Source organism: Mandrillus leucophaeus, unplaced genomic scaffold (assembly GCF_000951045.1).
Source record: "Mandrillus leucophaeus isolate KB7577 unplaced genomic scaffold, Mleu.le_1.0 Scaffold19, whole genome shotgun sequence".
NCBI classification, from domain to species: Eukaryota; Metazoa; Chordata; class Mammalia; order Primates; family Cercopithecidae; genus Mandrillus; species Mandrillus leucophaeus.
The window spans coordinates 5,800,621-5,814,635 of NW_012101920.1; the positions used below are offsets into that span (position 1 = coordinate 5,800,621).

The 14,015-nt window shown below is 46.8% G+C and overlaps 2 protein-coding genes across 2 annotated transcripts in view; one reads left to right on the top strand and one right to left on the bottom strand.

Moving 5' to 3' along the window:
* Positions 1–645: 645 nt before the first annotated feature.
* Positions 646–9,507, top strand: FAM210B (family with sequence similarity 210, member B). The gene is made up of 4 exons (XM_011978177.1): positions 646–702; positions 3,848–3,907; positions 5,900–6,078; positions 6,912–9,507. Exons 1-4 carry the CDS (start codon positions 646–648, stop codon positions 7,126–7,128), a joined length of 513 nt encoding a protein of 170 aa, XP_011833567.1. The 3' UTR covers positions 7,129–9,507.
* A 685-nt stretch (positions 9,508–10,192) lies between these two features.
* The window catches only part of AURKA (aurora kinase A), a 30,057-nt gene continuing 26,234 nt past the window's right edge, over positions 10,193–14,015 (bottom strand). The window contains exons 7-8 of the mRNA XM_011978139.1: positions 11,286–11,460; positions 10,193–11,141 (exon numbers count right to left, since the gene is read on the bottom strand). Of these exons, the coding sequence (XP_011833529.1) occupies positions 10,959–11,141; positions 11,286–11,460 (358 nt within the window). The 3' untranslated portion in view covers positions 10,193–10,958. The remainder of the gene's footprint in view (positions 11,142–11,285; positions 11,461–14,015) is intronic.

The window sequence follows — 14,015 nt, forward strand, 5'->3', positions numbered from 1 at the left end:
CCCGACCCTGATCCCGGGGGATGTCCAGGTCCCCAGACGTCCGCAGGGCCGCGCCCGGGGCCGGCCGCCTCCGCCAAGAACGCCTTTGCACTTGTAGCTGCCCGAGACCGAGCCCTTCCAGGGTCCCCGAAACCCCAAATCCCTACAAGCCAAGGAAGCATTCCTCCTAGTTGACAGCCAGAGAAACTGAGGCTCGGGAAGGTATGGCGCTCTACGCAAGGTCGCTCAGTCTTCGGCCGAGCCCCAGGTCTGCAGAGCCTCAGCCAGGCTGGGGCGCAGCCAACTGAGTTGCAGATGGGCCTGGACTTGGTCTGAACTTCCTCACGTTGCCCGCGGGGTCGTTGTCCAGGCCTTCTGGCTGGGTCTGGCTGCGTCTCGCTGTGTTTTGAACACCTCCCGACGCTCGCAGCTCCTCCCTTTTGATCTAACTGGAAGAGCAGGCGTCCCCAGGGAAGCCGCGGCCAAGGAACCCACAGTGCTGTTTGTTATGTTTCATTTCTGTCACCTTCCATGGGTGCTAAGTGAAGACTGATTTTCATTCAGAGCAGTCATACCAGCTTTCCTTTCAAGAAATCTATCACTTTCTTCCAAGTGGGTCTTTTTCAGTAAAAATAGTAGTAAATAATGAAGTCTGGCGGTCCAGGAATGGCAAACCCATACGCGCGGAGCCGGCGTCTAGCCCGGAGCGCGTCCAGCCTCGCGGTCTGGAGCCTCTTTGTTTGCCTGGGTGCAGACAGGGCCCTCCATTGACCACCGGGTGACCTCAGACCGAGCCCTGAAGGCTTTTGAGCTTGTTTTCTGACCTTTTAGAGGGCCAAAAATAGCGCCTTCCTAGCAAGAGTTTGGAAGACAACTCCGTGAGCTGGTGCGGGCCTCAGCGTAGTGCCGCCGGCCCAGCGAGCATCTCCTGAGCATTCCCTAGCTTTTCAGTGAGGAGCGGATGGGGATTGGACCCAGGCTTTCACCAGGCCTCCTGCCCACATCGGCTTCCTTCCTTGCCTTCTCCAGCCCGACAGGTGGCACACAGGTCTTGGGGGTCCTCTCCAGAGGGGCACCTTCTTCACACACCGTGCCACCTCCTGGTGATTCTTCAGGGCCCAGCCCAGCTGTTCCTGCCTCCAGGAAGCCCTCTCTAACCACCTGTGAGGCCTCCGATGCCTCCACTGGGCCTCCTTCCACCCCATGGCTGTGAGTCTTCTCTGCACTCATCTGGAATGGCCTCTTGTCCTGCTTGTCTGTCAGCCACATTGACCTTGTCCCCAGCTCGGGCCCTGGCACTGGAGCGCCGTGTGTGTATACAGTGGCGAAGAGTTGGCCTCAGACTCCCTGGATTCCTCTCTCTACTCATTTGTGTGACCTTGATCAAATTCCCTTCTCTCTGTCTCAGTCCCCTCGTATGTAAAATGGGATGTTAATAATTCAGACTTCATAGAATGTGAGTGTAAAATGAGATATGTTCATACCTAGCATCTGGTGTGTCCTAAATTAAGGTTAGAAATGGTTATCATTGCAGTAAATATATACGGTCACAAGGCCCCCGTGAGCTGTCCTCGTTTCTTCTGCACCATGGTAAAATCCGCAGAATCCAAGTGGGATCAGAACTCAAAGGAGATTAGGACAAAAGATAACTCATCTGCCTGAGAAAATGCGTCCCCAGCAGGGCCTGGGAGCCGTGCAGGGAGGGTCTGAGCTTGGCCAGAGCCCAGCACCTCCCCTGTGGGCTGTTCTGGCCACCCTCGTTGGGAGGTAGGCGTGTGCTGCCCAGCTGGGAGCTCCAGGTTTGCCAGGTGTTTAATTAAGAGCCAAAGAGGCCCACCCACCTCTGCCTTGGCAGGGGGTCTGTGTAAGAGGGGTAGGGAAAGCCACAGAAGAGACCCGCCTTTTTGTTTTAACGTGATTCCATGTCCTGTAAACCGCCTAGCAGCCGCGCCTGCCTGTGCCACTTACCCCTTCCAGGGAGGTAGGGGGAACTCAGGCAGATGACTTCCTCTCCCAGAGCCCCAGTGTCCTTTTGTCTCCATCAGTTCTGGTTCAGTGCCACCTTTTCAGGGACACTTTCCCCGATGGCCTTATTTAAACTTGCAACGTTCCTCCTACTCCCTGTCTCCCCCGTGACTGGTGTTTCTCTATGGCGCTTGTCACAAGTAGCAGCCCTGGTATTTTACTTTTCTGTTTATTGTCCCTGCCCTCCCATAAGACCATAAGCTCATTGAGGATGGGGTTTTGTCAGTTTTTTCCATTGCTCTGTCCCCTACACTTAGAACAGTGCCAGGCACAGAGGGGACACTCATGAATCCACAAGAAGTAACATAGCATGGTTGTTCAGAGCAAAGGCCTTGGACCCAGACTCAGTGAGTTTGGATCCCAGCTCTGATGGTAATCCCTGTGTGATCCTTGGTAAATTACTCAACCTCTCTGGGCTTCTCAGATCCTCTTCTGTTAAGTGGGATTGACAGTATTAAAGGTTGTTGTGAGGATTATATACATTAATATTTCCTTTTTTTAAAATTAGAGACAAGGCGGGCACGGTGGCTCACTCCTGTAATCCCAGCACTTTGGGAGGCCAAGGCGGGTGGATCACCTGAGTTCAGGAGCTCGAGACCAGCCTGGCTAACATAGTGAAACCCCGTCTCTACTAAAAATACAAATATTAGCCAGGCATGGTGGCACGTGCCTGTAGTCCCAGCTACTCGGGAGGCTGAGGCAGGAGAATCGCTTGAACCTGGGAGCCTGAGGTTGCAGTGAGCCAAGGTCGTATCACTCCACTCCAGCCTGGACAACAGAGCAAGAATCTGTCTCAAAAATGTAAAATAATAAAATAAAAGATATGTTGGCCAGGTTGGTCTTGAACTCCTGGCCTCAAGCAGTCCTCCTACACCTCAGCTTCCCAAAGTGTTAGGATTATAAGCATGAGCCACCGCGCCCAGCCAATAGTTTCAAAGTACTCAGAACAGTGCCTAGTACAAAATATACACAATACGGTGTTTATTAATATGATTTATCAAGTGAAAGAAAACAGGTGACCCTCCAAACACTGTGATCGACTTGGCAAGGTCCTTGGCTCATTCTTTAAACTTTCCTACCCCTTCTCTATTACAGGTTTTTGTACTTTAAAAAATGTTGAGGAGAGGCAGAAGGGGCATCACACACACACACACTCGCACACACACTCACACACATGCGCATGCACGTTGAGTGCAGACAGAAGATGTGTCACGTCGTCCTGTGCATTCAGTACAGTGCCTAACACATCCCGGGTACTTAAGGCAGTGTTTCACGAAGAAATGAATGTCTAAAAATTTTCCATTGCCTGCAAGTCACACCCTCATAAATTCTTTTATTTTAGCTTCTTTAGTCTCCCCAAAGATTAGGAAGAAAATGCGTGGTTCACAGTGCTTACAGACGGGTGTTTTTACCAAAACAAAAGGAAGAAAATTGTCCAGTAACCGGATGTTCTCTAGAATGTCAGAAACCAGCCATGGTGCCAGCTAACCCGAGATTGTCCCTGTGTCCGAATGTCTTGCCCCTACCACAGTCTTGCAGTAGATGCTGCTCATTCTATAGTTGGAATCCTGGCTGCCTTTTTATTTTTATTTTTTGGCCAAAAGGCCTTTTGCCAAAATAAAGACCACAAAGAAAAGGGCCCTCTCAGAGATAGCTGCACTCGGTCCACTGAATGGACAGAGTGGGGCCAGGTGTCAAGGGCATGGGTGTTTGGCCCTGCGAGGGGCTGTAGGTGGCCTCCTATCAGTCCCCACCGCCTGGCTGCTCCCCCCTCTGCAGCCTCCCTCAGCAGCTGGAGGAGGGTGAGGGCTTGTTTATCAGGGAGAACCAATGCTCTCCACAGCCATCCTGGCCGGGGGTGGCAGGGCTAGTCAGAAGCCTTCGAGGAAACAGGAGGTCACATAAGCTGGCCAACGAAAGGGGCTGATGACATCTTCCCTCCTCCCCTCCAGAGCCTGGACGTTCTGGAAAAGTGCCTTCCTTTGAGAATGGTCATTCTGGCAGGACAGGAAAGGGGAGCCTGCTGAGTACCACAGAGGCTGAGGCCTAGTGGTCACCAGCCCAGTCACCAGTCCATGCTGCCAGTTAGCCATCCCTCCCTTCTGAGCCTCAGTCATCCATCTGCCAAAACAGGAGCGACAAAGTTTCCCGGGTCATGAGGCAGTGAGGGATTTATGAAATGACACCTTTGAAGTGTAAGCTCAGCTCCTGGCTCAGCAGAAAGGACCTGTCATCAGGACACTGAGGGTTTTCCTCCAATGTTCTAAAACATCTTATGCCTCTAAAAATAACAGGGTAAAAGTGGGCCAGCTGCAGAGCCCATAACAAGAGCTGACTTACAGCCAGGTGCTCGTCACCTGCCGGGGCCAGCCTCAGGACTGTCCTTAGAGAAGTCTTTTGATTAAAGTGCTCTCTTACTGAGAAGCGGTTTTTTTCCCTCCCCTAATCCGGGTGGTGTTGGGATTTTTGTTTCTCCCACACATTCCAGGCTTGGTGGGTGCTCAATAACTGTTAACAGATGTCCCATGCAATCCGTGATTTCTGTACAAGTCCTGGTAGAGTACTGTGCAAGAATCACCCCCACTTTGTGTGTTTCAGATGTCAGGTGTAAATCTTGATCGTAGGAGTACATCTGCCATCACTTTTGCTGCATTAATTTTGTGCACGCCGTCCTTTTTTGGTGGCGTATAACATGGTTGTCACATGTGCAGGCTGTGGACTTGGAGGGCTGGGCTCTAATCTTGGTGACTTCAGGCCGGTGACCTCACCTCATCAAGCCTGTGTTGCTCCTTTGTAAAGTGGGAAAAACAGTAGTATCTACCTCTGAAGGTTGGCGTGAGGATGGAAGGAGAAAGTGTCGGAGGACCACCTGGCTCAGAGAAAATGCTTGATAAAGGATCATTGTCCCCAAGCTTGTGAGCCCTGGTGTTTTAGTTACTATTGCTGCTGTGACAGATGAGCACACACCTGGTGGCGTAAAACAATCCACATTTATTATCTTACAGTTCTGGAGGCCAGAAGTCCACAATGGGTCTTAATGCACTAAAGTCAAGGTCTCAGCAGAGCTGGGTCCTTTTGGAGGCTCGAATCCATGTGCTGCGTTTTCTAGCTTCAAGCCGCTTGCATTCCTTGGCTCGTGCCCCTTGCCTCCATAAGCCAGTAGCAGCGGATCTTCGGATCTCTCACTCTGCTTCTGTCCTCACAACCCCCTCCCCGACACTGAGTTTCCTGCCTCCTTTTCTCTTATAAGGACCCTTGTGATGACATTGGTAATAATGTAGCCCAGGTAATCCGGGATCATCTCCCTATCTCAAGACCCTTAATCACATCTGCAAAGTCCTTCTGCCATGTAAGGTGACATATTCACAGATCCTGGGATTGGGACATCTTTGGAGCCATCATTCTGCCAGCCATACCTAGTTCCAGGCTTGCATTGCACTTCGTGACTAAGTTGGCTCAAACTCGGCTCACTGAGTAAGAAAGGGGTAACTGATCCACGCCTGTAATCCCAGCACTTTGGCAGGCTGAGGTGGGTGGATCACGACGAGGTCAGGAGATCAAGACCAACCTGGCTAACACCGTGAAACCCCATCTCTACTAAAAATACAAAAAATTAGCTGGGTGTGGTGGTGTGCGCCTGTAATCCCAGCTACTTGGGAAGCTGAGGCAAAAGAATCCCTTGAACCAGGGAGGCAGAGGTTGCAGTGAGCCTCAGTTGCACCACTGCACTCCAGCCTGGACGACAGAGCGAGACTCCATCTCAAAAAAAAAAAAAGGAAAGGGGTAACTGATCTTTCATCCAGCAGGAAAGAGTATAACATTGCATGCTCGTATAAAACCCAGTAATGACTGCCCATGCCTGCCCTAAAGCATCCCCTCTTCTCTGATTTGTACACAGGATCCCAGCCAGGCCACAGAAACAACAGGCAGCAGCGTCAGTTGCACAGAGGAGAAAAAGCAAAGCAAGTCACAGCAACTGAAAAAGATTTTTCAAGAGTATGGCACTGTCGGCGTGTCGCTGCACATTGGAATCTCATTAATCTCCTTGGGCATATTTTACATGGTTGTGTCAAGGTAAGATTTTTGACAGTAATTAATATTTGTTTTTACCGTCATGTAAGATTCTAGGTGAATAAGAACGTGTTTGCTAAGACTTTTTTTTAAAGACAGGGTCTCACTCTGCTGCCCAGGCTGGAGTGCAGTGGCACGATCACAGCTTAGTGCAGTCTCGACCTCCCTGGACTCAAGTGATCCTCCCACCTCAGCCTCCCAAGTAGCTGAGACTACAGGCATGCACCACTGCACCCAGCTGATTTTATGGGGTTTTTGTTGTTGTTGTTGTTGTTGTTTTCTGAGACGGAGTCTCGCTCTGTTGCCAGGCTGGAATGCAGTGGCGCTATCTATCTCAGTTCACTGCAAGCTCCGCCTCCTGGGGTCAAGTGATTCTCCTGCCTCAGCCTCCCAAGTAGCTGGAACTACAGTCGCACACCACCAAGCCCAGCTGATTTTTGTCTTTTTAGTAGAGCCAGGGTTTCACCATATTAGCCAGGATGGTCTCAATCTTTTGATCTCATGATCCACGCCCCCCGGCCACCCAAAGTGCTGGGATTACAGGCATGAGCCACCGCGCCAGGCCGATTTTATGTTTTTTGTTGTTGTTGTTGAGACAGGGGTCTTGCTATGTTGCCCAGACTGGTCTTGAACTCCGGAGCTCAAGTGATCCTCCCATCTCCGCCTCCCAAAGTGCTAGGATTATAGGCCTGAGCCACTGCACCTGGACACTAAGACTTTTATTCATTCAGCTACTTCATTACATTTTTAAAAATACTGTAAATCTTATAATCAAACCAATTTCTTCGTTTAATCCTTTGCCGTAACAATTGTTTTCTTTGCTTCTTCCCCCCTAGTGGTGTGGACATGTCTGCAGTCCTGCTGAAACTCGGATTTAAAGAGTCCCTGGTACAGTCAAAAATGGCAGCAGGCACAAGTACCTTTGTGGTGGCCTATGCAATCCACAAGCTGTTTGCGCCAGTGAGAATCAGCATGACGCTGGTCTCTGTGCCCTTGATTGTCAGATATTTTCGAAAAGTGGGATTTTTTAAACCTCCAGCTGCAAAACCTTAATGAACTCTTCAGTCGTACACACTGAAAACCTATTTCTTCTAAATTACACAGTTTGGATTGGTTTTAGGGTTGTAGGGTTTCTTTTGGAGAGGCAACGGGCTAATTGCTATGTTCTCATGGATAAACGTTGCCAGCAAAAATTAGGCTTTTGAACAATTTTAAATTTTTGCCTCATAAATTTTGTGAATGCTATTCATTATAGGGCTTGTATATATAATCTAAAATGTCAGCAAGACATCACAGATGGGTTAACATCTCAAAACAAAATAGCCTACAAATGTTCCTTGTGGGAGATTTTGGCGAGGGTCTGTCTGTAAAAGCTCCAGGGGGTTAATCTTGGCTCAGTTTCCTAAAAAGCAATGATTAATTTAACTGGCTTTTAAATACCCCCTTCCACTGATATTTGTTGTCAGCTGCCTACAGTTTAATATGCAGTGTTCTGCAAAACAGCTGCCAGTGCTACGATTAATGAAGCAAAACTTAATATGTAATCACAATCTAAATTAGCATCAATACTTTGACATTCATTACATTTGTTTTTGGGGGAAGAAGAGTATTTCTGGTATGTTTCATTGATCCCCAAACACCTTCCAATCTGGACATGATGGGGCTGATTCCAGATGGTTTTTCTGAAATTTCATTAAAGTAGGTCAGCGTCATTTGTCTCTGTTTAGGTAAAATATGAAAACTCTGCCCAGTAGCAGGGGCATCGCTTGGTTCCTGATGCCCATGTTCCAGAGGAATTTGGATACCACACATAAACAGCTAAGACCATCTTAGCTTTCCTTAGACAATCTTTATCTCAAACTTCAGACATTCCAGAATTGTCGTGATGTTTACACTGTCTCATTGAGTTAAAAATCCTGTTCAAGAAAAAAAAACATTTTGTATCACTTCCTAAAAAGGAATATTCGTGGCACTTGTCACAAATGGAAGGCAACTATGAGATAATACAAGCCAGGGAGGGTCTTGTATTACACGGCAGGTGTAATTAGTCTACTGAGCCAGCTTTACCCAATGAAGGGCATGTATGTTAGAGAGATTAGCTAAGAGTAGAAATTCAAGCATAGAGGCAGTGGTTTACGCCTGTAATCCCAGCACTTTGGGAGGTGGAGGCAGGCGGGTCACTTGAGGCCAGGAGTTCGAGACCAGCCTGACCAACATGGTGAAACCCCGTCTCTACTATAAATACAAAAGTTAGTCGGGCATGGTGGCACACGCCTGTAGTCCCAGCTACTGGGGAGGCTGAGGCAGAATTGTTTGAACCCAGGAGGTGGAGGTTGCAGTGAGCCAAGATCACACCACTGCACTCCAGCCTGGGTGACAGAGGGAGACTCTGTCTCCAAAAGAAAGAAAGAAATCCAAGCGTAGATCCAAACTGAGACACTGAGACTTCCTCCTTACAGTAGTCAGGAGCAGGCGATTGAAGTAATTCTGTCCTGTGAGGTTCGGCATCATGCACGTTCCCCCTGGGCCATTCTCTGATGCAGAGCACTTGCTCCACATTCCGGGAACCCAGATTAACCAGTCTGCCCTGTCACATAGTTGAAGGAGTTGCATTTATCTTTCTGGCTCCCAATTCCTTTAAAATTACATTTGTTGCAGAACTTCTACAAGGCTAAATAAAATTACATTTGTGACCATCAGAGAACTGAAGGAACTATTAACTGGCTGTCCTGGTTTTGCTGAGATCAGGCTGTTGACAGTTCCTGGTTGGCCCACACCTACCCATGTCAGTTATCTCCACTAACATTTCCAAGAATCTTTGTAGGACAGTTTCTCCACCTGCAAGGTCTTTCAAGTAGAACTCTTCTTTCCTTTAAGGCAATTAGCCCATTGCCAAAAGGTTTTACTGTCTTAAAGCTGGAACTGTCTGAGATCTAATTCCAAGGACTTCTCCACAGCTAAGTGAGATGCCTCACACCAGTATTAGATGATTCTTTGTGTGGACAGAACAGAGCATTTTCATCTTGTGTTTAAAGCAATTTGTTGGCTTCGGCTCACCACTTTCTGTACTAGTTTCCCATTCACGTCCCTAGTAATACCTATGCAAAAAAAAAAAAATGCAAAAGCTGATGATGAAACCTACAGGTTTAAGGGCTTAAATCTCAAACTTTGTGTTAGGAGTAACAGGAGTGTGCTGAGAGGGCAAGCAATAAAACAAGTCATACCAAAAAGCCACATTGCTCTCTCCTAAGCCCCAACCCCACTCCACTCCTGTGGCCGGTGGTCCAAACAGAAAATAACTGAGGACGAGGAGGTCAAAGGATCAGGGAACTAAGCATTATGTGAATTCACCAGCAAGATGTACAGAACACTTGTGTTTACATTGTTCTTATGGAACTAGCAGAATAAAACTGATCTATTTTAAAAATGAAAGCCATTGTTTCTCTAATTTATCTGACAAACTGAGCAGCTTAAATTCTGTGAAACATCTTTATGAACTTTTTAATATTCCTTCTGGTAAGCCATGGTTGTTGATGAAGTGGCACTGTGACCAGTGTATTAATGTGCTACTCCAACGAGCTTTTCTTTGCTTGTATGGGATTGTCTGCGGAAACATCCCAAGTCTCACTGGTAACACTGGGGAAGTTAGTCACGTGGTAGTAACTATAGCTTGGGAGGGTGGCACAAGAACTATTTGGGAATGTCAAAGTCAGTTCAGCTCAAGACTCCTTTGTCCCAAGAGGGCTGGCAACTGCAATTTTACTCAGTCGTGTTTTTAAGTTTCTCTATGTTGGCCACTTGGTTACGATATATCCTGATATACCTGCTGTCCAGTTTCTTGCACTGAGCATTGGCCGTGCAAGCAGATTTCTCTACTGGCTCTAAGTTCAGCACTTCTACTTTTCCTTCATCACGGTCACTTTCACTGTATCTTTAGTCGATGGACAGACGGCAAACATATAAACACTATATATAACGAAGTATTAGGAGTACGCCCAACAGGAGATACCAGAAGAGGCAGGACTAGAAGAGGGCGAGACCTGCTCCTCTCTGCCCCTGCTCATTTCCAGGCCAACAATGAACAGATGGTGGAAAGAATTACACAGTACTCCACACAGACACAGATACTTATTTATTTGCATATTTAAAGCTTACACACATGCCATGACTCCAATGTTTTAAAAAAAAATAAGCCCTTAACAGCTCTGAGACACACGGCCTCTTCTGTATCCCAAGCAAGTCTCTAAATGGAGGTAGAGCACATGTTCCTATTTTACACACTCTCATATGGGAAATAAGTGGTTAAGGAGGACTAGAAACCCAATCAGGCCTACCAGGGTGCTGGACAGACACAGAGCATTCCTAAGGGAATGCCACCAGAGAAAAAATACACGTCTGTACAAATATCTTTATTTTCATACTTAAAAAGAATCACATACTCATTCCAACAGCTTTACCAGGCGTGGCCAACCCAATAAGTTACACACTCACTCAGGGACTCAGAAGGTTATTGCACAGCTCCTTAACTGATCGGGTCAGGCAAAGTGGTCACTTTCCCCACAGCCAGACTCTGGATTTGCCTCCTGTGGGGACACCATGCCTGGCACAGGCTGACGGGGCGGCTGCAGTCGAACCTTGCCTCCAGATTATGAATCAGTGTAAGTAGCACAATTCTCGTGGCTACTTTCACTGCAGAGTGTCATGTTTATTGATGTGGAGCTTTCTGAATAGGGAGGTTAAGGCACACCTGCTCAGTAAAACAAGTATTTCTTGTAGCGTTCTAGATTGAGGGCAGCAGACAATGGTAAAATAAACTTCAGTAGCATGTTCCTGGTAAGTTCTACAGCAGCCCTGGCTCAAGGATTTCTCCCCCTGCACGATTCCTAAGACTGTTTGCTCGTTGACTCTTTGTTTTGGCAATTTGATGGTTTTGATGAATTTGCTGTGATCCAGGGGTGTTCAAGTACTTCTCTGAGCATTGGCCTCTGGCTGGGATTATGCTTCAACAGTCTTGAAATGAGGTCCCTGGCTCCCTCTGTTACAAAATCAGGGAATGTGAATTCAACCTGGAGTACAACAAATGATAAAACATCACAAAACACAGGTTAGAGAGATCAAACAGTACAGATATTCAGATCTTGGCCTGAAGTTCAGGCTGATCAGGAAAGAATTCCAGCAGACGCGCTGGGTCCTTTTCAGTTGCATCTTACCCGGGATATTCTTCTATAGGTCTCTTGGTATGTGTTTGCCTCAAAAGGAGGCTTCCCAACTAAAAACTCATAGCAAAGAACTCCAAGGCTCCAGAGATCCACCTTCTCATCATGCATCCGACCTTCAATCATTTCGGGGGGCAGGTAGTCCAGGGTGCCACAGAGAGTGGTCCTCCTAAAAAGAGGGAGGCTCAGGTTGATGTGCTTCTGGTTTTATGATCACAACAGCTGCTAAAATCATTGAAGATTCCACTAACACTGAAGACTTCCCCTGGGCCAGATCCTATGCCCTACGAAGTAGCTACTATTATAAATTCCCATAGGACACAGATGAAGGGAAGTGTGTAAGGTCACACAGCTAGCCACCAAGCTTAACCCCAAATCTGTCCAACGCCAGAACCTCCCTGAATGATCTAGAATGTAAGAAATTGAATGTATCACCACCATATAAAAGTTGCCATGCAGAGTTCTCTGCAAATACGATTTGGAGTTCTACATCTGCATGAGGATATTACAGATATGCTAAGAATCTTAAGAGCCTGGTCGCAATGACGAGACACTAGAAACCGTCCCGTTGTAACAGCACTGGGGTGGAGATGTAGATACATGCTGCCTTGTGATAGATCCTTGGTATGAGAGAGGCTGAAATTTTGAGGGTGGCCTATGAAGTACTCTTGCCAAAAATATTTAAGTTGGCCGGGCGCGGTGGCTCACGCCTGTAATCCCAGCACTTTGGGAGGCCGAGGTGGGGGGTCACGAGGTCAGGAGATAGAGACCATCCTGGCTAACATGGTGAAACCCCGTATCTACTAAAAATACAAAAAATTAGCTGGACGTGGTGGCATGCGCCTATAGTCCCAGCTACTTAGGAGGCTGAGGTAGGAGAATGGTGTGAACCCGGGAGGCAGAGCTTGCAGTGAGCCAAGATCGCGCCACCGCACTCCAGCCTGGGCGACACAGCGAGACTCCGTCTCAAAAAAAAAAAAAAAATGTTTAACTTGAATCTCTTCAGGCCCTGAGACCTCCATTCCAGTTTTCAGCAAATACGGGGAATAAAGGTCCAAGTTAAGTGGCAACACAATCAGAAAAGTCCTCTTTAAAGTGGGAGACTGGTCTGGCTTAAGACCACAGAGACAATCCAATACAAAGCATGGGCCTTGGTTGAGTTCTGATTTTACAAACCAGCTATAAGATGTCATAGACAATAGGAGAAATTTGAACGTGGACTAAATATTAGATACTGACAATGCTGTTAATTTTCTTAGGAGTGATCATGGTTCTAAGTACACAGGAGAATATCCTTATTTAGGAAATGCATGCCATTATAGTGCTTACGGTTGAAGCATCATGATGTTTGCAACGTATTTTCAAGTGTTCACCAAAAAAGTAGATGCAATCTGACTAAATGGGAAAAACTGCTGAACGCAGACACTGGATAGACAGATAGGCCAAACTACCAATTCCGCATTTCTGTTGGTTTAGGTTTTTGTAATGAAGGTTGGAAAAAAGCTGGGGACAGCAGACACCAAGCCAGAACAGTACGTGTGGTTTCGTATTGCTTTGTCACCAGCTCCTCTTCACCATAGATGCTTACGCTGTCACAGCCCTGGTGCTGTGTTCAGCCAGGCCTGGCACCCACTGAGCACACAGTCACCACTGAATTGTGATGTAGGATTAAGAAGCTACCACTTTGGTCATCTAACCCCTCCATCACCACCAACGGACTGAATCGGGGGTTCTCAAACTGAGGCAATAACCAGGAAATGATGATGATTAACATCTGGGATTTGGAGTGAAGTGACTATCGGTTATGTAAGTAATCTTTTCAAAAAGCAAGAAGCCATCTTTTCTATCACAATTCAACCGGTTAAAATAGTTTAACTCTGCAATTCCATGAAGCTTATAATTCTTTATTCTGGTTTGTCTTACCAGATAACAGCTCCCACTAATGACAACCAGTTTTTTAAAAAAAAAAGACTGCAATAGCAGATTCAATGCATTGCTGGGAACAGTTAGAAGTGCTCTGTAACAAAAGCAAAGGATTTCTCCCTCACATATAATCTGTTTTAGGCTATACTTTTTTTTTTAACTAGCTTGATTTTTAAGTCATCTGGCTATAATTTGAATCCTCCAAAGTTGACAAACCTTGATCGGTAGATGTATGTTTTAAAATGCCCCACTTCACGTGAAGTTTCAAAGCTTATTTAAACTCAAATTTAAAACAGTAAAGATATTGTAGTTCATGTGGAAAGCTCTTTAAGATTTGAATTGTTTTGAGATTGACATCTCTGCTTCAGCTGTGACAGGGGACAAGAAAGGACTATCCCTACTATTGACAGAGGCAGACCAAAGAGAATCTCTCACCACTGCCCTCAAAGCTCCACCAAACTAATTTAGTGTTTCAAGTTCCCTGATATGACCTGCAGTCTGAGCACTAGACCTTTGTCGGTGCTGTCCTCTGGAACATCTCCCCATCTCCTCATCCAGGAAGCAGCAGAGGTGAAGAGTTCCTCCCCCTCAACACATAGGCACGTCACCTCTGTCATATACTTGTCCTATCTGTTGACTCATTCATCCCCTCATTAGCCTCTAAGGACATTAAGCATCTTTAACCCTAGGCCTAGAACACTGTTAATAGCCCCAAATCACCACAGAATAAAATTTTCTTGCAAACCCTAGTTTATTATTAAGCCTAAATTACTCCAAGGTACTTCTGGGTTAGCTACCTAC